The following is a 23,093-nucleotide window of genomic DNA, read 5'->3' as shown; positions in this document are numbered from 1 at the left end:
CATGGAGTAACCTGGGTCATGTATTAAGATATAATAAAGAAATGTGGTTAAAGAAAATGTGTTTTACACTATCAGAAATAATGAAGCATTTGTAAACACTTGACAACTTATATTGTGTCTTACAAAGAACCTTGCTAATACTCAGCTTTCTACATATTTTTAAGTAAATATGTTCTCCATAAATTGTTCACACTAGAACTTCAGTTCATGTAAACAGAAGGAACTTGTGAGAATGAACAGAAAATCTTCTTTGTGTCCAACTTTGCTTAAAGTTGTTTTAGCAGTTTGCTCTTTTGTGAAGAGTATGAACAGTTTGCCGGCCTACATCTCCTGATAAAATCCATATATAACCCTCTCAGCCTTCTTTGGTCACTGTAGATGTATGGACTCAGTTTCCATGGAGACAACAGCAGGGTATTGGGTTCAATCCATGCAGACAGTGTGGTAGACAGAGGCGTTGAGAAAGAGACCAGATGTGCTGGCTGTGTATTGCAGTCAAATATAAGTGTCTAATTTAGAGTGCTGGATTGACATTAGAGAAACTCCCCCACAGGAAGGTGTGAATGAAACAAGCAAGTTTGACTGCTTTAAACCTTTTAGCCTTCGTGTGTGTGTGTGTGTGTGTGTGTGTGTGTGTGTGTGTGTGTGTGTGTGTGTGTGTGTGTGTGTGTGTGTGTGTGTGTGTGTGTGTGTGTGTGTGTGTGTGTGTGTGTGTGTGTGTGTGTGTGTGTGTGTGTGTGTGTGTGTGTGTGTGTGTGTGTGTTTTAAATACCTCTGTATTCCCCTTTGTGATCTGTAATTTTTAGGTAACTTTCCTAATCACTACAGTAACATTTAACTGAAAAGTTCTGGAATACGTTTAGAAAACCACATCACAGTTTAATAAACAGAGGAAACCTATTTAAGAACTGGAATGTAGTCTCTTGCCATACTTGAATGTGTGTAGGTGAGAAAATGTATCTTGAGTGTTTGTCTGTAAGTATATGTTTTTGTGTGTTTGTTGGTAGCACAACCGCAATATGACGATAATCGATCTCAATTGGACAATTTATTTCTCCCAGTATAAAGCACTCTGCAACTACATGACTATTAAACAGATTAAAAAAGAAGAATAAAATAGCAATAAACAGAAAAGAAGGTAATGGAATATAGAAGGAATATAGATGTCCCAGAAAGTGTATGGACACTCTTCAAAATGTATGATGAACTTTAAAATGTGGTTAGGTATTGTAGTGACATTCAGAAGTTTTGTCTAATTTCTAAGTTTTAAAAGTGCATAAATTCTGTTTAGGGCGCCTGCAAAGAGGTCAGTAATATTTGTATTTGTTTGTTTGTTTATTTATTTTGCCCTTTCTTCTCTCAGGTGAGTGGGAGTTCCGATCGTGGACGTGTGTGACACGTGGTGTTCGTGATGCTGATCAACAGAAGAACGTGTCTTTCTCCTAGTCCCTTGTTCTTCCCGGCCCATGTAACCTAGAGTGGCCCAACCAGAAGGCCCGGGGGATTGTCCCATGAATCCAAGCCCAGACCGCAGCAAGGAGTGTCTCCCCCCGAAAAAGCGGGACTCCCGACAGGGCTCGTCAGATCAGCCTGCCCCAGAGGATGACTTCAAACCCCCCGCTCCTTTTCGAAGCCGAAGGCAGCATTACGCCACAGAGGGTCACAGAGAGAGCGGGGACCTTCTACCACCCCCTCCACCCACGCTGCCACCCCTTCCTCTGTCGTTGCCTTGGCAGGTGTCCTATGCTCCGTCCATGCATCACTCGTACCTGCCGGTCCAGGTGGCAGAGAGGCGAGGGGGCGCTTCAGCATCCTGGAGAGAGACGTTGTGTGGACGGGGTATGGACGGAGGACTGGAGCATGCCGTTCCCCACCACTCTCGCTGGCTGAGCAGTGACATCCCCCCAATCAGTGTGCAACCGCTCATTTCTGTGCCCATGTTCAAAAGTGTCTACACAGCTGAGTCCAGAGAAATGTGGTCCTACAGCCCAAGTCGACAAGACTACAGCTCGTCTCTCTTCCCCCCTCATCTCTTTCCACAGCCTACAGTTTATCCCCATGACACCCTCCCTGACAGCAGACTCAGGTACCAAGGCAGACGGCCCAATGGAGTTGAAGGCACAGATAGCGGGTTTGGGCCTAACAGAAGGATGCCCCCTTGCGACGACTGCGGGAACGACAGTGTGACCAGGTTAGATGGTCCGCATGCCAACGGCAGGAGAAGACAGGAGAGTACAAGAAGACAGACCACCGGAAGAGGCCTTCTGCCACGAGAGAGCACAAGTGCACATTCCTCACCATGGGACAGAGACCCTCGGGGAACGCCCAAAACTCCAATACCCCCCTCATCAGACACAAAGACAGGAAAGGCAGTCACTTCTCAGGACCATTTTGGTGGTAGTGCCTCTCAGGCTGGAGCTCAGATCTACTATGCTGTGGGGTCCCTTTGCCAATCTGCTCACCATAACTCTCAAAAGTACCCACAACTTAGTCCTTCTGTGTCCTGCTCCCCAAGGAAGTCCCAGCACTTCCTACAAAGCCAACACAACAGCCATGGGGTTGGATGGGATGCCTCAGCAGGCTCCTACCGCCCTCCCGTAGCTGTGCTTACTGGCCCTGACCCACCCCCCTCTGCAGTCCTACCTCATTTTGCCAAAGGTTCCCTGATCGAGCTGGCCGGCGGCCATCTGAAGAGGGTGGAGGAGCTGAAAACAGAGGATTTCTTGCGCAGTGCTGACACCTTGCCTGAGTTTCACCTGAGCACCTGCACTATTCTGTTAATCTCACCTGGACCCACGTACGGCTTCAACCACTTGCAGGTCTTACTCACAGATCGCAACACTCAGGTGAGTTTAGTGCAAGAAATATGTACAGAAATTGAAATATACTGCAGTCAAGTGAAGGCAAATGTTATTAAAGCACATTTTTATTAAGGCAGTGGCTACTTGCAAGTGAAAATAGCATATTTTCTTAAGGATAGATGCTATTTACACTAAGTGCAAATAACAATAGGTTCTATTTACACTAAGTGCAGCTATAGATCAGGGTGCCCAACCCTGTTCCTGAAGATCTATCTACCTGCAGACTTTAGTTCCAGCCCTGATCCAACACAGCTGTCTGTAACTATCAAGTGCTACTTAAGAGGTTAATTAGCTGGTTCAGATGTGTTTGATCAGAGTTGGAGCTAAACTTTGTAGGATGGTAGATCTCCAGGAACAGGCCCCTGCTATAGATTCTATTTACACTATGTTGAAACAGCAGGTATATTTATAATACTTACATATTAATACAGTATGTAGTAATTACATACTGTAAATTAAAGGTTTAATTCAATTTATTAAATGGTACTGCCTTATTAAGCCCTCCCTACACCTACCCTAACCCTAACTGATATTTTATTTTTAACTTTTCTGTGATGTCCCTTATTTTTATTAAAAATAAATTCCTTTTCGATATGATATGAGATTTGAAATGGAGAAAAAAAGTTCACCAAAAGGGGGATTCGAACCCAGATCAGTTGCATTGTAAAGAGTGCAACATGCAAATTATCCTCTGCACCACTGGAGCTGACAGTTAATAGCCATAACACATTGGTGGGTGGAGTTAGTTTAAATAGCCTCTGCCAACAAGGCGGGCTATTTGCACTTAGTGTAAATAGACACTCTGTTGTATTAATGCTGTGCTACACAAAATGATGATAATAAGGAAGGACGTTTTAAAAACAAAAAATAAAACTAGTTACACAAACATAAGCAAGCCATGACGGTTGGAATCTTATTATACAACCAACACAGTATTGCTACATTGTATCGCTATAACACCAAGATTTTTGTGCATGTTGTAGTGGCTTAAATGATTACTCAGTGTGTTGACGTAATTTCAACTAAAACAGGAGGGCATATCAAGAGGCTCATCACATTGCACCGCTATTATCTTTTACTCGTAAGTGCTGTTTAAAATGAAGAAGATCTCTAACCATTCACAATGTTTGAAATACATCATTCTGCATAGAATATGATCTGTGCTGTGCTCTTTTGGACTAGATCACACTGTGAGCACACTGTGGAGGTTCGCGTGACACTGGCAAACCCCACAGACTTCCTAATGACAAGCATATAAGTTGCTCTCTATTCTCCTATTTAGTGCCCTATGTGCCATTCGCATTATAGAACATAGTAGATGTTTGAAAAGTGACAGATTTTAGGCAAAGCTTTAATTTCTGCAGGGCACTTCTGAATGATGTCATCAAAATCCTTACTGGTGGTAGATGACTTTGATTTTTTAATTGTTTCAGATCATGTAGCCTTAAGATTAACATTATAGCATAAAAGTGATATGCAATAGGAATGAGAACAGTTGTGCTGAAGAAAATCTTGATTGTGGGTATTCTTGTGAATCAAAACAGATACATATTTAAATTTTACTTCCTTCAAGGAATGTCCTGGAAGACAAGAATATGTATTTCAATCAGTTTGGATATAATAAGTATATATAATATAACAAGAAACACTGATATTATGGTTATATGGGTATAGTAACTGATTTTATATATAAAGCTTAAATGGACCAGCAAATGTCAGACATGCGTGGTTTGTCTGTCATAAGAACGCCCTCATCTGAGGCAATAAGTGAATTACATTACTTTTCACTACTTACAGGATTCAACATTTTACTAAATTAAAAACAGTTAAATTTAAAACAGTTTGGCCAAGACCAGATGGCAAATGCTAGACTAAGACACGCAGTGAAAAAATAGTGCTGAAGTCATGGACATTTTGTTTTGCAGCTGACCTTATTGAATATGCTTTTGTAGGACTTTCCCTGTCAGATGCAGAATTTATGGGAGGAAAGTATTTAAATGAATCACAAAATATTATTTACTGCGGTAGTCAGTTTACTGGTATTTGTGCCATTATTTACTGCTAAAAAAAAAGCAAGCATGATTGTTGAGAACAGAGAGCGTGCAGTAAAAGGGAGAGAAGTTTTTTCACTCATATTAATTTAATTTGGAATGCCAGAGGAAGACATACCCGAACACATTATCCTTATGCTAATTTCCCCAGCTCTTGGTAGATTGCATTGGTCATTATGGAAATGTGTTCTTTTTTTGCACATTGTCAGTAGCACCAACTGCTAAACTTTCCACTGCCATCCATACATTTTTGGAAATGCACTTTTTGTTAGTAAATCTGGTCCTTTGTATTTATTAAGAAATCAATATCTAATTTGGAAGAAAAGACGAACCCCAAAGCCTAAAAACTCTTCCCCTAAAGTTAGAACCCCTTCTTGCAGCAGTACTTTCTCAGAAGGTCTTCTATTCAGGCGATAAACAGGCTCAACCTTGCTTAAGTTAATGAGATAACTGCTTGTGAGCTTCATACAGGTTGTTCATACAGGTATGCTCCTCAGATATATCATACATCCCTGGTCATGCAATCATGTGAACACCATCACAAAGAAAGTTGACAAAAAATCCATGTAAATTTAATGAAAGTTAATTACAAAGTTGATTAACCAGTTCTGGTTGCTTAAAATGAGTATTGTTCTCAAATGAGTTTTGTTCTCAAAAGGAGACAGCAACCCTTATGCTGGAGTATAATTTTGACACCATGGCATGATATTTTTGTGGCATGGTTTTTTTTAATTATCGGATGCCTTGGGAGTGAGAACGGGTTGACTTTTTAAAATGGATGTCAGTGGAGGAGAGTTTAGTATGCTGTCTTTTGAGAGGACTAAGGAAGGTGACTTTATGAACTGACAGCCAACGTATTACCACATTCATTTTGGAGTGAAATGTATTTGGAGTTTGCAACAAGATAAACCTATTTTACTATGAGAAATCACAACAATGTTGTTTTGTTAGAGAGTTTTGTGAAAAACTTGATTGGCTGTCATAAAACTGAAAGTAATTAAATGCTTCAAAATCATATTTTAGTTGTGAATTGTGAATGTTTTGGTTCATTTCTAATATTATTTCTGTAGTAGAAGTAGACCTTGAATTAAGATTTTAGGTTTAAAAATAGGATAACATTTGAGGTTCAAAGTGACCACATTGCTTGAGTTTGTTTGAAAACTGGTAAGATTCAAAACGAGGTGGAATCAAACTCAGGCCTCACATCAAGTGTCTCCTGGGGGGGGCTCAGTAGAAATCGCGGTCCACTGGGCACGTACACCGAACCGCAAGGGCCCTTTAGCGTCGGACCTCAAAGGAGTCCCCCCAGGTGTTTTTTACGCTAACCGTGTACTGATGAATGTTGTTCAAATATGTATTTCTCTCTCTGAATATGACTCTTTAGTACAAATTCCTTTCTTGTCATCACAGGCGGGCTTGCAACCTGACCGAAATGTACATTCTTGTTCCGGCAGGAGCTGCTTACAGTCTTAGCGGAGTATCCGTTTTTCGTCCGGGACCGCGGCTGGTCGTCTTGCAGTCCCCAGCGGAGCGCCCAGCTGTACGGGCTGCAGTGCCGTCAGCTCAGCACCGGCGACGTGTGTCTGGCCCTGACTCCCACACCTGCTTCACCTCGCTCCGGCGGTCCGCACGTACGATCAGGGGACGCGGTGGAGATGGCAGAGAGGATGCTCCCTCCCCCCGCACCTTTGTCTCCGCCAGCGGCCCAGCCTCCTCCTTCTTTTTCTAGTCTGCTGAGCGAGCGTCCCCGCGCCCGCAAGAGACGCTGGTCCGCCCCTGAGCTCGAGCCAGGTATCGAGACTAGCACCCATTTACCTCAAGGCTCTAAGCACGAGAGACAGCAGTAATGTTTCTTGAATACACACCACAGGAAGGGTTAGTATTGGTAACCAGATACCATGGAATAGCTAGTAAAATTGTTCCCCTTCTGGCCTCTCCTGTTAAACGTGATTTCAGAATGTAGAACAACACATGCTAGCCAGTTCCAAAATGCACAATGAGACAATCAAAAATCACTTCTTTGTGATGCCACGCACCTTTTAGTTATGCTAATCTCAAGCCTTTTTCTGCAGGGTATGTCTTTTTAATCCGTATTATAAGAAACCAATACTACCGGAGAAAAAAAAGACAAAGCACACAAATATGTGAGAATATATCATGTTACAAGTGTTCTGTGAATATGCTAAAGGAAATAGTCTACTGTTATATTCGTAATGCAGTCTTGTTTCACGCTTATGAACTGCGTCCGTACCTTCAGTCTAGCAGGCGAGCTGAATGTATTAGCAGCCTTCGGCCAGGCTTTCAGTGTGGGGCTCATATGCTAGTTCACTTTAGCATTACGCTCCAGCCGGTTCTTACCAAGGGAAGAGACACTAACGACAGACTGAAACCAAACTCCCCACCCCACGCGACCCTGGGCCTGGTGTTTTTAAAGAGTGATGGTGCTAATGACACATCAGGAAAGTCCTCTGGTGATTTGTGGGTTTCCCTTTGACATTTCCTTGTGAGAAAGGACAGAAATCTAGTGTTTTGAACTCAGATACGGGTATATTTACTCTTGATTAAGCACACTCTATCACTTTATTTTTCTCTCTCTTTTTATTCTTTTGTGGTAATGTTCGCTGTTAGTTTTTTTTCTTTATAAATGTTCTAATTGCTCTAAAAATGTATATTTTTAAAGTTGTGAGACTGTAATAGAATGTTCGCTAGAAATAAAAGAACAGCTTTCTAGATTTATATCGAAAGGATCTAATTCCATATTTAACATCTTATTGAGACGACAAATGTTGATGCAGCATTCTGATGTATGAAATACAAAACATTAAGATGTTACTATGGCTACGTTCACACTGTTAGCCTCGAAATGTCGTGTCTATTACTGACGTCTTGCATTTGACACAACAGAAATTCAACTGGGCCGCCATTTTTATCTGTTGAATCTTAAATAAATGATGGCAGCTTTTCGATCTCAGTAAAGAGAGGAGCATTTGAGTCCAGGAAACCTTCAGATGCCACACAACTCATATCTGCATCTCTGTAAGTTGCTGTAACCACAATTATCATCGTATCATTTTAATCACCCAAATACAGGAATGATGAGTGTACTCTGCTGCTGTATGAACATGGCCTATGAGCAGTGTGGCAACATGTCAAGCGTATGGAAAAGAAATCATGCAGTCGGTACATAGGGGCAATGTTACATGAAGTTCCAAATGCAGCTTTGGGAGGAGCCTAATCATTCAGTCCTGTCAATCATCGCTACGAGTCGATATAAACAGAACTCACTGCACTGTTCCAGTGTGTTGAACTTGGAGTCTCCACTGAGGACAGCAAAGACAAGTTCTTTTACCATTAACCATCAGGACTGGATGGGCAGGCGAACTCCATATACGTTTTATCGGCTGATAACACTGGCTTGCATTTAGGATGTGCAGAAATCATTCCACAGTGAAAAGCAGTACCATCATGACTGCACTGGGATTGGTTTTCAAAGAATACAATGCCAGAATTAGGGGTAATTCACTTATTCCATGACAAACAGGATGGCTTTAATTTGATTTATTTTTCATTAGTTCATTGCATTAAACATTGCCTATATGTAACGGCTGCACTGAATGTGACACGCATTCTCTTCAATACAAGCTGTACTTTCTAATATGAATCATATGTTCCTTTTGAAATAACCAAGAATACACAGAAGACTAACCAAACTCTTTATTTTAATTTAATTTTGCAAGCATCATTTTACAAAAAGATAAAGCAATCATAGTCTAATTGTATCAGTATCATGATTAGTAATATTAGTATAAGACTATAAAGAACATAAAGCTTGATATAGTAAATGAAAAAATAGTTATACTGGAATTATATACAGACATTTTTGTATTATTATTAATTATTATCATTGTTAGGTGAATTCCTACAGAAGAACATTGAAACGTGTGCTGTTCTGATTAAGGCGTGTCTATTCATTGGTTTTCCTGTGTGGCGGTGATTGCTTCATCTCTACATTATTAGGTGCATTATGCCTGCGGAGACACTCTACAGCAAACAGAGGAATCACCTACACACAGAGACAGAAAGAAAAGATTTATTTACTGTATGATTATTCCACAGTGCCCTCTACTGGTAGTTAACTACTGCTTAAAAAAAGGTACCACAAGTATCACAAATCCCTGAATCAAAATACGTCTGGGGCCTGGAACAACAACAAAATGAATCCTGTCAATCAATGAACCAGAATTTATGATCATGATTTGGAAGGGGTAACATTTCAATTTTAGGATACTGTATTTGTTTATATTGTTAAATAATACATATATTATGGGATAAGTAAAATCAAAAAGTAATTTATAGGCATATTTGAAAATGTGAATAACTTTAACTTTATATGTGTAATATATGTCATGTTTCATAATAATATGATACCAAGTATATGTCGTAATACAGGCTTTTCCCAAAATCAAGACAAAAGTTCTCACAATAATGACTAATTTAGTCAATCTGAGATCACCAAACGTCATAATTATGAGAATAATATGTAATTATTATATAAAAAAAAACTCGTTATAATGACATATGTTCTTATTATTATGGAAAACTTCTGTAAGGAGAAGGTTTTTGTTTAGTGTAGGTTAGGACTGTTGTATATTTACTCATTTTATAGTCTTATATAAAAGATCATGTCTTTGTGTCTTCTACACATTGCACAATTTTAGATCATTTCTGATCACACTGTGCGACATGGATCTAATGAACTTGGGTACGACAGGCATGTAGACTGAAAGAGGAAGGAAGAAGAGCTTGATGTAAGCAGTTTTAAATGTTTGCGCTATGTCACGTTGATTTCATGTCGCATTTTTATTGGCTGGTCAATAAACGTGGGTCGTAGACATAGGACCACAGATTAGGAGCCATGATCACAGAAATCGCCACAATTTTGTCTGGGACAGCTGAAAATCGTGCATTGTGTTTCGGGCTTAAGACTAGAATATAACTAGAATACAAAAGGTTCACTAGAATACAAAGGTTTTTGTGAATAGAAAAGGTTGGGGGGCCTTGCAGTATTGATTCAGAAAGGAGAGGCTTGGAGTAAAAAAGTTGAGAATCACTGAATTGCGTTTTTTCAAAGGTGAAGACTGTATCATTTAACAGAACACAGTATTTGAAACTGTGATTGGCAGTTTCTTTAGGCAATGCAAAATGGAAACTAGTGTTGCTAGATAGGGTGGTGTTGAATTTAATTGTGTGAGCTTGGGTGGGTGGACAAAATTTAGGCTGGTTTGGGATCAGTTTGCATGTTTTCAAATGTAAACAAACAAAACCCAAGTGTGCATGTACTCCACCCAATCAATCACAATGATGTTGCGTATGCTGCAGATTTTGAACTTGTAGCTAAGTGGGCCAGTTTTGGAGAGCTTTTAGGATTGAAATCGTTGACCCAATCTGGCAACACCAATGGGAACATGCAAGCAAAATTGGCTGGTAGGTACCTCGTCAGCCCATCCCCCACATTGGTTAACGAACACCATTTTCTTCTGGTTGCAAGTGTCAAACATTGTTTGATCCACATTTTCAGTTACTAGCCAGCTACTTTTCTCACGTTTGCACATCACGCTTTAACCCCTGCACACTGCACTTCCAGAGGAGGAGAGAGAAGAGCAAGAGGATGAGAGCTGCACCGCTGAATCTGGTGCGAGCATTACAGTTCACATTAGCAACGATGTTGTATTTTGAAGTGGATGCTAAGTTTAAAGTAAGTAGCTAATGGAATAAATACAAAACTGTAGCTACTCTCTGGTGGGTTTTTCTATAAAAAAAAAATTACTTTGTTGCAGGCCACAGAAAGAGATGCTGTGAAAGAGTATTTCCCACACATCTGTAAAAAGAGAGCACAGTGATTTAAACATCATAGGCTTAAACATGGGCACAGACAACAGAACCATTTGCTTGTTTTAATCACGACATGCATATGAAGAATTCTTATGCTACAGTTTGAAGCTGATCATGTTACTTTATGGGGAAAAAAAACAATTCTCAAGACATAAATGAAGATTTTTGCCACTGTTTCAAACATATTCAAGGTTGACATGGAGATCTTTAACTCTTTAATTCTACTTGTTTCTGAGAAGCTCACCAGGCATTGAGAGATCAGCCAAAGGTCTAAATAACCTTGAGGAAAGCTATCAAGACAAAGCATGATGTTCCTTGACTGTGTATTGTCGCTTTTCAAATGAACAGTTCCAAATAAAACAGAAAATGTACTTTTGTTATTTGCTTAGTTAAAATTTCTAGTTTAACACATTTAAAAAATAATAATAAAACCTTTACTTAATTAGTAATTGGACAGAACAAAAATGATTTAAAAGTAAAATTAGCTATGCATTAAGTGAATTGATCTTCAAATAAATGTTTAAAGAATAAATATACTCATGTTCATGTACTCATGTATACTCATCAACCCACGTTACTTTTTTCTTTTCTTTCAAGGCAACCAATTTCCTTAAATTCGTAATAGTCGCGATCATTAATAGTTACGCCCCCAACATTTGCACAGCCCAATCATCAGAAGTTCTGCAGGTAGGCTATTATGAAAAAACAAAATGAGGACAATAGCGAAAATGGCAGATTACGGGAATAAATGTTATGTTCCTGGCTGTGCAGGGGATGTTAAGTGCAGGGATGGGTTGGGTCTGTACTCAGAAAGTAATGGAAAACAAATAAGGCGATCTAATAAAATAAGGCGAGTCACTAAATGGACACAGTTAGCTTCTTGCTAGCACTAGCCTGTTACATTGCAGTACATAAGATTTCACTTACACATAAACAGAGTAAGGAGAGATGACTGTGCGGACGATGAATGATTTACAGATCCTGAGCATCACTAACAAGCATCTAAACTTGTCAAATATGGTAAGTACTGCCTGTAGTATAACATTACACAGAGCACCTGCGATTGCAAATCTCAAAAGTGAAAGTAAAAAGTTATTGTGCATTCAAAAGGGCAGTTTCAATGCCCCGCATATTAATAGTGGCTACAGCTCCATAATTAAATATATATTTTCCTCCATGTGTTTCCTTCCTGCTGTGCTGCTAAATGAGCCGCTCTGTGAAACAGCCAATCAGAGCAGAGCTCATCATTATTATAAATAGAAATAGTTCACCCAAAAATGAAAACGTTATGTTTATCTGCTTACCCCCAGGGCATCCAAGATGTAGGTGACTTTGTTTCTTCTGCAGAACACAAACAAAGATTTTTAACTCAAACCGTTGCAGTCTGTTAGCCGTTTAATGGCAGATGCTGAGCCTAGTTGGACATTGCTGTGTATCAAAGGTAAAAAAATATATATATAAATACTGTTCGGTTTCTCGCAAAAAAAACGATCATTTCGTGTCTTAGAACATCAATGTATCGTCACGAGCCGCAGGGTGTAATTTGGATTTGTTTGTGCATGGTTTTTTTTTTTTTTTTACTTTCAAAGGTTTGGTGCCCATCCACTGCCATTAAATCACTAACAGACTGCAACGGTTTAAGTTAAAAATCTTGGTTTGTGTTCTGCTGAAGAAACAAAGTCACCTACATCTTGGATGCCCTGGGGGTAAGCAGAAAACATCACATTTTCATTTTTGGGTGAACTATCCCTTTAATGGATCTTCCAAATAAGGTAATAACAGACCATTTCATTCTAGGAACAAATCTATGGCACCTTTAAGACAACAAGTGTCTGGGTTTGTGTGTGCCTGTACAGTATGTGCATAAGTGTGGAGTAGTGTTGCTTTTGTCAACGAAAATTATGACTAAACATCGTCGTCAACGAACCTTTATCACGTGATGAAAAAGAGACGAAACGAAACGAAAATGCTGGTCATGTGACGATGACTATAATAAAATGTATAATGCAATATCGTTGACGAATAAAAACAAGACTAAATGTGGTTTACAAAATAAAAACTATGCTAAAATGTCTCTTCATTTTCGGGGACGAAAACTAGACGTAACAAAATGTTATAACGTTAGATTGATGTGCGCATGCCCAGTAGCCAGAGCTGTATCCCTTCTATCCTAAACCGCTGTCGACGTCACTTTCTCAAGCCCCACTCACGGAATTATCTAGACAGAAGACGACTACAGACAAAGTTAAGTCTGACGGGGAGAAAGGGAGCGATGGCTGGTCAGCTGTGATCCATCTTTGGGAGAAAAAGAAGAAACGACTCATACATTTTTTCCTACTTTTTAGTGATGGCAAAATTAAGCTTTTCGAAGCACCAAAGCGTTCCCCTCAACTGGATCTAAAAAGCTTCATTACTCGAAGCTTTTCAACACGTTGTACAGTACACTAATGACATCTTGTGGTCAAAGGTGGAAAACGTTTTTTTTTTTTGCGTCCCAGAATCAATGTGTGCTACGAAAACCATAAGAAATATTTTACTTACACAAATGAATTAATCTGTAAATAAACTTATAAAAGTACAAGCAGGATTTGTGTAGCCATAGATGATCAAAGTAAATTAAGAATATTGTTAAATTGACTAATATTATTATTAATCAGAAGTGCTTTTGAAGCGGGAATTACTACAAAATGAAAATGCACAAAACTACACGTACATATTTATTCGTATTATGATTTATTCTTAATAAAGAAGTGAATGACACTTGAAACCTGCGCAAGGAGTTTGTGTTGTTTGAATCAGAATACGAAGCAGTCAAGTTTGTTAAACTTTTTTCTGGCATTGTCATGGGATGCAATTTTATTTATTTTATTTTATTTATTGTTTTTATTTTTTATTTATTTCAATTTATGTGTGTGTACTTCTAACATGTTCGGTAGGTAAAATAAATGTTGTAATTTCAAATTAGAGCATCTTCCATGTCTGGAATGGATGTATTCTTGAGCTTATAAGGTAACAATAATATAAGATAACCTTGTTTGAAATGGGTTTGGCTAAAAAAAAAACAAAAAAAAACTTTGGTTTCGTCTATACTGCTAGGTACTTATACTATATTGACTGGGTTAAATAAAATTGCATTACTAAAAATAGACTAAAATACAAATTTCATTGACAAAACATTTACTAAATGTCATCAGTTTTCATCGACTAAAACTAGACGAAAATGTCATCAATTTTCGTCGACTAAAACTAGACGAAAATAGTCATGGGTAATTCTGACTAAAATAAGACTAAAATGCTCAGACTTTTAGTCAACTAAAACATGACTAGACTAAAAAGTATATGAACATGACTAAAACTAATAAAAACTAAAATTACAGCTTCACACAAAGACTTGACTAAAACTAAAATTAAAATCGGCCGCAAAAATCAACACTAGTGTGGAGAGAGTGAGAGAAAAAAGTGTGCATGCTTTGCGTAGGTAATCAAAGGTAATTTGGGTGGGGAAACATGGACATTGTTTTTTATCCTACCCTACTAGTCATATTTATTGGCTTGGTAAGTGTCTTTGTGGGTTTTGTGAAATAACTTGAAGTCTGGTGGTGCACTACTTCATAGCTATGTGTTTCCTGTAAAATAATCGCATGCCCTAGAATTGAATCCACTGGAAGGCAAGCCTGCAACCTTTAGCCTTTTTTGAGGAAATAGCTTATCAATTATTGAATAGCTATCGGCTAATCTTCAACGTGGTTTACACAAAACAATACTTTTGTCTTTATCTATTTTTAGTTTACAAGAAAAGTGACTAACTTTTTGCAAGAGGTGGAATTCAGCTTACGGCAATTCTCATTCATTCCTATGGTATCCACAAACGGTGAATGAGCGTCGCACAACTCTGACTAAAATTCAATGACATCAAGTCTGTAATGTGATCCAAGTTGAGCGTTATGCTTTCTCCAATAGTAATAATACAGACCCTCTCATCATCAATAGTAAGACAATCTCTGTTAGAACAGCGATTCTTAATCCTGGCCCTCGCGACCCCCCGCTCTGCATATTTTCCAGGGCTGTGTTCCAAATGGCATACTTATCTACTGCTTACTGCCCAGTACACAGTGCATACGGCCTACTATTTATTGAAGAATAATGTGTGAAACAGTATACAATAAGCATAGATTTTATTAGACCCTTCGCATGTTTTGTATCCTGAGTATACGCTGATGAACTCTGGTCGGAGATACAGGGTTACATTATGCAAGTATAACCGATATAAATATTCATTTTTACCGTTGTCCATTAAATTAATTAATGAGCAACTGCAGGAAGATAAATAATGGTAATAGAGGGTACAAGAGGCTGGAACAGAAGGCAGTGTTGTGTTATGATATATGATATATGTGACCCTGGACCACAAAACCAGTCGTAAGGTTAAATTTGACAAAACTGAGATTTATACATCATATGAAAGCTCAATAAATAAGCTTTCTATTGATGTATGGTTTGTTAGGATAGGGCAATATTTGACTGAGATACATCTATTTGAAATCAGAAATCTGAGGATGCAAAAAAATCAAAAAGACTGAGAAAATCACCTTTAAAGTTGTCCAAATTAGGTTCTTAACAATGCATATTACAAATCAAAAATAACATTTTAACATGTTTACAGTAGGAATTTTACAAAAAATCTTCATGAAACATGATCTTCACTTAATTTCTTAACGATTTTTGGCATAAAAGAAAAATCTAAAATTTTGACCCATGCAATGTATTTTTGGCTATTGCTACAAATATACCCCAGCGACTTAAGACTGGTTTTGTGGTCCAGGGTCACATATGTATTGTTTTTATGATGTAGGATTTTGGGATTGGAATGTGTTTTATTTTTATTTTATTTTATATGTTGTACGTTATGTGTTATGTCTTGATGTGGCAGCAGTTTCCCTAATCTAAAACAAATTTCTCCTAAGGGAGACAATAAATGCTACCTTGACCTTGACCTTGAAGCAACAAAAAAAATTTGAGTAGTATGCTGGTCACTTAACATGAATTCAGCACAGCTGTCGAGGTTGTTACTTTACAAACAAATGTGCTGACAGTTATTTTTATAAAGGCTTGTAAATAAGGCTTCATACTAGTAAACAATGCTATATTGCCCAATTGAACTCATTCCATAATTGATGAACTTTTACCTGTTGGACAGAACTGAATCAACACTGAGCTGTCTTTAACTGAACAATGATATTTTTGGCAGTTACAAGTGGAAAAACGGATATATTCTAGTCACACTAAGTGCAAATAATGATAACTTCTGTTTACACTAAAATAGCAGCCTTTTCTTTAGCAACAGGAATGTAAATAGTAGTTTGGTGGAAGATATTTATACTTAAGTACTGTAGTTAAGTACTGGCAGGGTTTTTTATCCCACTTTTCAAATATTTACTTTATTTTTTAAATGCCTTTCTGGTTTGGTATGTGATGGGAAAAGGAGAAGCATGAGTTCGAACGGCGATTAATCGCGTCAAAAAGCACACGTCTCCCATTTTTACTCACTGCACCACTGATTCTGCAGAAATCATTTGCAGTCCTGTTTATGATAGTTTACATGTATATGTATATGTATATGTGTACATATACATGTGTTACATTTATAATTACTATTTCCCACCTCCAGTTTACTCACGCATTTTAAGATGAAACGTCACATGGAGCACATTGCATTCTGGGAAACAGTATCCCATGCAGTGTCTTCAGATGCATACATCATATTTCAGCAAATGTAGCAGGTAATCCAGGCATTCCATGCATACAGAAATTCACATACTATTATACATACAGTATACACATAGCATACTGTAATATAGTAGTAGTTGTATGATAGTATGCCATTCTGAACACAGATTTCAGTGTACTTGAGTTATATTTTGCAGATTCTGGCCATATGCATACTGGGTACTGCCGATATAGTAAGAGTAGTATGATAGTATGGCATCTCTCTTGTTTAACACACCTGATTCAGATCATCAGCTCTTTAGAAGAGAGCTCCACGAATGAACTGTCTTCCGATGAGTGTTCGTCAAAGTTACTTTTAAAAGTAATGTATTACAATATTGCTTTACTCCTTAAAAAGTAGCTAATTCCGTTATTTAGTTACTTTTTTGGAAAGTAATGTGTTACTTTTACATTATTTTTTGAATCTGTTTTTAATATAAAAAGTACTATTTTTGGAAAAAGTTAAAAGCATTTTCACGCCAAAGGTGAAATGAATATGCCTCAGACAGGAAATGTAAATTCACATCTGTACAGTGGAACCCAGGGGAAGAAAGATTAACACTCTTCAGCTATAAAAAAGTAACCCAAAGTAGTTAGTCATTTTTGCTTTGCAGTATGCCATTTTAATACCCTTTAAATGAAACATATGTGCTCCGTTCGAACTGGAATCATCACAGGGCGCTCACAGTCAACAAACATCTGAAACGATAAGTGATACATACAAAATGTGCAGAGCAGGTGGTCGTGAGGACCAGGATAAAGAACCGCTGCCTTAGAATGTAAGGGGTAGGATACATTAGCCAGCAAGTAAACAGAGGCCAGTCACCTTGGCTTCTAAATTCCCAAGATTTAAATCCAATTGAGCATCTGTGGCAATCCTAGTCCTTCCTATACACAAGCACCCAAGTTGCAAATGTTGCTAACTACCAGGGGGCCTCCTTGTTCTCAAAGATGATTTAATGATTAGGACTGTGCCATTAACGGAATTTTACTTTCATTTTTAATCTTGGCTTCCAACAATTGTGAAAGCACAATGCCACATTCAGTTCCTTTCCTTTAAACAGTGCTTTGTCACCCTTCCTACGTAACATCCAAACCGGTCGAATCAAGTCACAAGACTGTCATAGTAGCCTATATGGTCACCTGCCGGAAATGCTCGGGATTAAAAGAGTTGAAAGCACATTGAGCTGTGACGAAAAAATTATGTCTGTCTTCGCAAGTTTTCACTTAAACTCAGTCAGTTATGTCTTAAGAGAACATAAACAGGGAGTTAAATAAACAAATGCTTGTCAGTATATTAGATCTGAGCAGCTGGTCTTAAAGTTATTTAATATTATTCAAACAACAAAAGAAAACGAGAGAATCACTGCTCTTCTCTGAATCACTTTGTGACATAAGAATCAGTGTATACTTAAATCTTGATCTTAAATCTTAATTAAAAACTTGAGTGATATTCACAGGGATTAAAGCAAAAAAAAAATTACTTTGACTGAAACTTTTTCCTCAGCCAAACACCATTCCAGAGCCAAACCTGTCACACACCCACTTTATAAGCAGTTTTTTCCCTTCTTGTAGCGCTTGTCCTCCTAATATAAATGTAGAAGCATCTTCTGATCAGTAATAAATAATTCTGATTTAAAAAAAATTGCCTTCCTAATATGAGGTGATATTTGGCTCCTTAAAGTGATTTACAATGGCATTTTGTTTTTACCTTTGTAATGGCATTTTTCAAATTTGATTAAAAGTATGTCATTATCTATGTCAAATTCAAAAATGTGTATTTATAAGCTTTTTAAAATTTCTAATTAAAACAATATAATAATAAGCAGAATAAGACAAATAAGTTACCAATCATATAAAAGTAGTATTAATAAAAAATACTACAGAGGTGGCACAGAAGACCACAAAAGTGGCTTTTAAGTGCATTTTTAGACGTTTAATGAGGCTCAGAGGTGGCATAAGTGAATGGATAATCATGAATCACTAGATTCCTTCAAAAACGCACCTTCATTCATGAATGAAACACCGCTGTTTTGCTTTTAGAGATCCTCTTATACGCTCTTAAAAATAAAGGTGCTTCACGATGCCATAGAAGAAACATTTTTGTCGAAATGGTTCCATAAAGAACCTTTAATATCTGAAGAAGATATTTGTGGTGAAAGAAGGTTCTTCAGATTCTAAAAAGGTAAGAAAGAATGTTTTTTTAAGAACCTTTGATTGAATGGTTCTTTGTGGAACCAAAAATGGTTCTTCTATGGCATTGCTGTGAAGAACATTTTAAAGCACCTTTATTTTTAAGAGTGTACAAACTCAACAGTCCATGCTTGAGGACTAATGCCACTGAACTCTCACCTGTGCTGTGATGAGCTTCTTGTTCTTTGGCTGGCTGGGGTCAGGGAACTCCTCTCCGAAGCACAGATCCACTGTGTATTGTGGCTCGGGACCAGTGCCCTGCTGGTGGTTTTGTAACTCTGAACCCAAGAACACAGGAAACAGTGTGAGGACATGCTCACAGAAATGTAAAAAAGTACTGACCCTCCCCTTCTTCACCTTGCATGAAGATGGTCATATCCAGGAGTTTGCAGGTCCTCTCTCTCTCTAGTTTGTTTGGTTTCTGTCTGTACTCTGCCAAGGGGCCGTCCCAGTACACGCGGCCCTGGCAGAAGCGCTTGATGAACACACCGTCTGGGGCCACCCACACCAGCACACCTTTCTCCAGATGGGGCAGCAGACGGGTCATGGCGTCAGCGATGCCCGGGGGCAGGTGTACGACGTCTGGACGGGGGAAGAAGACGTTCTTGGCTTCACAGGGCCCGTAGATGCGCTCGTTCCCGACCGGAGCACAGCCGTGCAGAATGAAGCATCCGTCTGGAGACGTAGTTACCAGATTCTGCACCAGGTTACCGTGATAGAACAATCGCACCTCCAGGCGGCAGTCTACACACGTACACACCGAAAACATCAGTACATTTTTAACACCGAATTAAGATTTCTCTGTACATGGATATTGCACCTAATCTACCGTTTTACTCGCAATGAGTTTTTCTTTACAATCAAGTTGGTACTAAACTGAAGAAACATTAGCTAAAGCTTCTCTCACCATTTATGGGGAGCTGAGATGGATACAGAGGAACAGACTGAAGATTGGAGTTAGTGCCTGTACTGGGGCACGCATACGCCCTGCCATTCACTGCAAATACACACAATCAAACTGAAAAACTGTTTTTGTTTGTTTGTTAGTCAGTTATTGTTATTTGAACTAAAACACTAACCACTCCATCCAGCACCTTTGTTTGAGTCCCCGAATGAACTGTCCTGCTGGGAGTGAAAATAAACTATTACTATGTCACACAAAACATACTCCAACTGTCCAGTAGGAGGCAGAAAAGATGTCATCCAGTCAGTGTAGTGTGTGGGGATTTCCACAGGAGATGTCACTGAACAGTACCTGATTGGCCAGATGTGGCTCTCTCAAGGCTTTGTTGCAGTCAGTGTCCTGCAATATCACTGGATTTCCAGCTGTTTCTTGAAGACACAATGAGTATAAGACTAGCTTATATCTGAAGCTAGTTTTGAAAATGACTGTGTATATACAGCATATTTATAATAATGAGGAAGTGAGATTTGGGTGATGGGTGGCTGAGGTTTGAGGAACACAAGTTCAGATCTGTCATAATACCTGCAAGTCTTCCTGTGTCATCCAGGATACGGTAGACCTTATAGGGCTCAGAGATATCCAGCTGACTGCGCTCAGGAACCTCCTGGAAGTCTGTGCTCTTGTTGAGGGCGCAACGCAGCCGCGTTTTCCACGTAGAGGGGTCTGCTTTGTCCCTGCCCTCTTGAAATTTACCCTTGTACATGGCCCATGCCTGAGATGTGCACACAGTGTTTGGAGATGGGTGTTTAATCTGTTTTCTGTCTAAATGTATTTGCATACAGCAGCTACATTTTTAATTTTGCTGTGTGCTTTAAGTAAACTGGACTTAAATGGGCAATTCAATTAAATAAAGTTCGAATGATACAAATTAAAAGATACATATGCTTATAATCTCCAGCTGTCAAGTGACGCTGTAATCAGTTTCGGTCTTTCGGACAGGTACTTAAAACCATTTTAATCGCCATCATTTTAAGTGGGTTTACCGGTTAAAACGTATGTTTACCTTAAAAAGCGCGGCGTCCTGGTTTTGTCTGTAGTCCTGTTTGGCAGCGTGTTTCCAGGGAATCCTGAACATGGTTTTGTCCTCATTTTCCCAGCTTAGTCCAGCGTATTTACCGCTGTCTATCTGCGCTATGAGCCATTCTCTCAGTCGCATGTGCCTCGACCTGTCTTCCATCAATCTAAAACATAACACCAGTCACATATTCAGACACTTGTTCTAACAGACTACGACTTATGTCAACTCTATAAAGCGTGTGCTAAGGTCATAAAGAAATGAAATTTTACATGAACTCACAGTTAAACAATTGCATGCATTCAGACATGTGAGTGAGCTTTAAAAGTGAAAGTAAAAGTATGAAGTGAAACACTTTCGGTTTCCCGTGTAATGACTGTTCCCCTCTTAAAAATGACATGTTCGCGTACGCCTGCGGCAAGCAGCACATACTGGCCTTTAATGTACATACCGAGCTCTGCCATGCAGAAACAAGACGAATACATCAAGCTTTCACTTGTGCGTCATTTAAACGCGGTTCAAACTCCTGACACTTTGCAGTGTGTAAGTGGCCGATGGTTCTCTTTAAGCAAGCATAAAACATAATATTTATTCAAACTGCATGTAAATGTTTAAGCTAAATCAGCTCAGATTTCTGCATTTGTGCTAAAACTCCCGTTACAATCCAGGAAGGTGTCTGCACGTCACAGTGAATCTCTTATTTTCATCGGGTTTACTCTTAAAAGGATTCGCGAGCCAGCGCCAAACAAAATCTCAAATTTCAGCGGTATTGAGTGGATTCTGTATAATAATTGATCATGATAACACCACCAACAACAACAATAGTTAATGTCCTACATTTACTTTTAGAGTATATTTAAAGATAGGTACTTTTACTCTTACTCAAGTACATTTATAGTGAAAAAACTTCAGGGGAGAGTGGGGTGAGTTGTGCCAGTCTTTACTTTAAAAAAGAACATTTTAATGTTATGAAATGTAATAAAATATCGAGACAAATTCAATACAAAATTACTCATTTAAGGTTTATTTAGATATCGTTACCCTATTAAACTATTTATCATATTTTCTACTTTTTCGGAAAACACAAAAAAAAACTCAAATACACAATATATGATATTTGTGAATCATTAGAACGCTCTGTGTCAATAAAACGCTGTGTCAATTATGTAACATATAAGAATAAAGTAACTTTTTTTTCTGAACCTCCCATTGTGACTTAGGCCACTTAAAAAAAACTGAATAAAACTTCTCTTTAATAACAGTGCAAACTCAAAACTCAAAAAATTAGTGTGAGCCAAACTAAACAAACCACAGGTAAATCAAACACTGATGAGACACGCTCCTCACACAGATTATCCCCTGTGGGTATGTGGGTCTAGATCAGGTATGTCCAACCCTGTTCCTGGAGATCTACCATCCTACAAAGTTCAGCTCCTACCCTAATCAAACACCCCTGAACCAGCTAATTAATCTCTCAGGTAGCATGTGATGTTTACAGACAGCTGTGGACTGGAGCAGGACTGGAACTAAGGTCTGCAGGCAGGTAGATCTCCAGGAACAGGGTTGGGCAGCCCTGGTGGATGTTCCATTAAAACAAGTTTACCAAATAAGCCAGGCTAATTTCAGTTAGTCTGACTTATTTTTAGCTTATTTGGCTTATCTGGCTTATTTGGTAAACTTGTTTTATGGAACATCCCTCTGGTCTAGATGGTCTAGGTGAGGTAGGTGAGTGTGATCAGGGTTGGAGCTAAACTCTACAGCGCATTGGACCTCCAGGGTAAGATTTGGGGAACCCTGCTCTAGACTATTAAGCCTAGTTCAGACTGCATGATTTTAGCCCCGATTTTGACTCGCTGACAGGTTTTGAGAAATCGCCGACAAATGCCCGTAATCACAGGCAAATCGGTGCTCGTTCACGTGAGTGACAATCACACAGTGTGAACTATCAAAGACGCCATCTGAGAGAATCGCCGACGTGTCGCCGACACCCGTGAGATATTTGGCATGCTAAATATCTGGACCTGTCGGCGATTCAAAATCATGCCGTGTGAAAGGTGATCTGACTGAAAATCACATCGGCGATTACCTACAGCCAATGAGAGAGCAACATCCAGGCCAGCGGGAAGTTGGGGGAGGAGTTACGAAGGTATAGACCACAATATCAACAAGAATAGCTTCGGCTTCTTTTCTTTTCGCTGCAAATGAGTGCACATGCTATTTGTATGACAAGCTTCTTGCGGGCTACCATTTTTTTTTATAATAATCCCAGTCTCACGTGAGAACTTGCACGCCTGACCTCGCGTTGTTTCCATGTCACTTGTCGCGTGTGTTTGGTTGTGAGACGTAGTTTG

General features: G+C 38.9%; 2 protein-coding genes across 7 annotated transcripts in view; one reads left to right on the top strand and one right to left on the bottom strand.

The window, feature by feature from the left end:
* The window catches only part of LOC141291196 (uncharacterized), a 52,150-nt gene extending 44,502 nt beyond the window's left edge, over positions 1-7,648 (top strand). For both annotated transcript variants that reach the window (XM_073823367.1, XM_073823368.1), the window contains exons 2-3: positions 1,364-2,846; positions 6,367-7,648. In XM_073823367.1, the coding sequence (XP_073679468.1) occupies positions 1,512-2,846; positions 6,367-6,759 (1,728 nt within the window). In that variant the 5' untranslated portion in view covers positions 1,364-1,511 and the 3' untranslated portion in view covers positions 6,760-7,648. The remainder of the gene's footprint in view (positions 1-1,363; positions 2,847-6,366) is intronic.
* A 960-nt stretch (positions 7,649-8,608) lies between these two features.
* Positions 8,609-21,125, bottom strand: irf10 (interferon regulatory factor 10). 5 transcript variants are annotated; one of them, XM_073823144.1, is made up of 9 exons: positions 21,025-21,125; positions 20,731-20,908; positions 20,250-20,439; positions 20,019-20,095; positions 19,843-19,888; positions 19,671-19,760; positions 19,121-19,507; positions 18,923-19,041; positions 8,609-8,975 (listed from the first exon to the last, which is right to left on the bottom strand). In XM_073823144.1, the coding sequence occupies exons 2-9, from the start codon at positions 20,902-20,904 to the stop codon at positions 8,877-8,879; spliced, it is 1,182 nt and encodes a 393-aa protein (XP_073679245.1). In that variant the 5' UTR covers positions 20,905-20,908; positions 21,025-21,125; the 3' UTR covers positions 8,609-8,876. The 5 variants fall into 5 exon arrangements, with proteins under 5 accessions (XP_073679245.1, XP_073679248.1, XP_073679247.1 ...); XM_073823147.1 differs by having other exon boundaries at positions 19,858-19,888; XM_073823146.1 differs by having other exon boundaries at positions 19,843-19,885.
* Between the last annotated feature and the right edge of the window lie 1,968 nt (positions 21,126-23,093).

Source organism: Garra rufa, chromosome 18, assembly GCF_049309525.1.
Source record: "Garra rufa chromosome 18, GarRuf1.0, whole genome shotgun sequence".
In the NCBI taxonomy this organism is placed as follows: Eukaryota; Metazoa; Chordata; class Actinopteri; order Cypriniformes; family Cyprinidae; genus Garra; species Garra rufa.
The sequence above is the reverse complement of the archived record's forward strand: the minus strand, read 5'-3'. Positions and strand labels throughout refer to the sequence as shown.

Excerpts from the sequence above, each read along its gene's own strand:
- irf10 (XM_073823144.1), bottom strand. The coding sequence starts at position 20,904 with ATGGAAGACAGGTCGAGGCACATGCGACTGAGAGAATGGCTCATAGCG. Across the intron at positions 20,096-20,249 it reads TGACACAGGAAGACTTGCAG|AAACAGCTGGAAATCCAGTG; the intron begins GTATTATGACAG and ends TGTGTCTTCAAG. Across the intron at positions 8,976-18,922 it reads AGAAGCTCATCACAGCACAG|GTGATTCCTCTGTTTGCTGT; the intron begins GTGAGAGTTCAG and ends CTCTGTGTGTAG.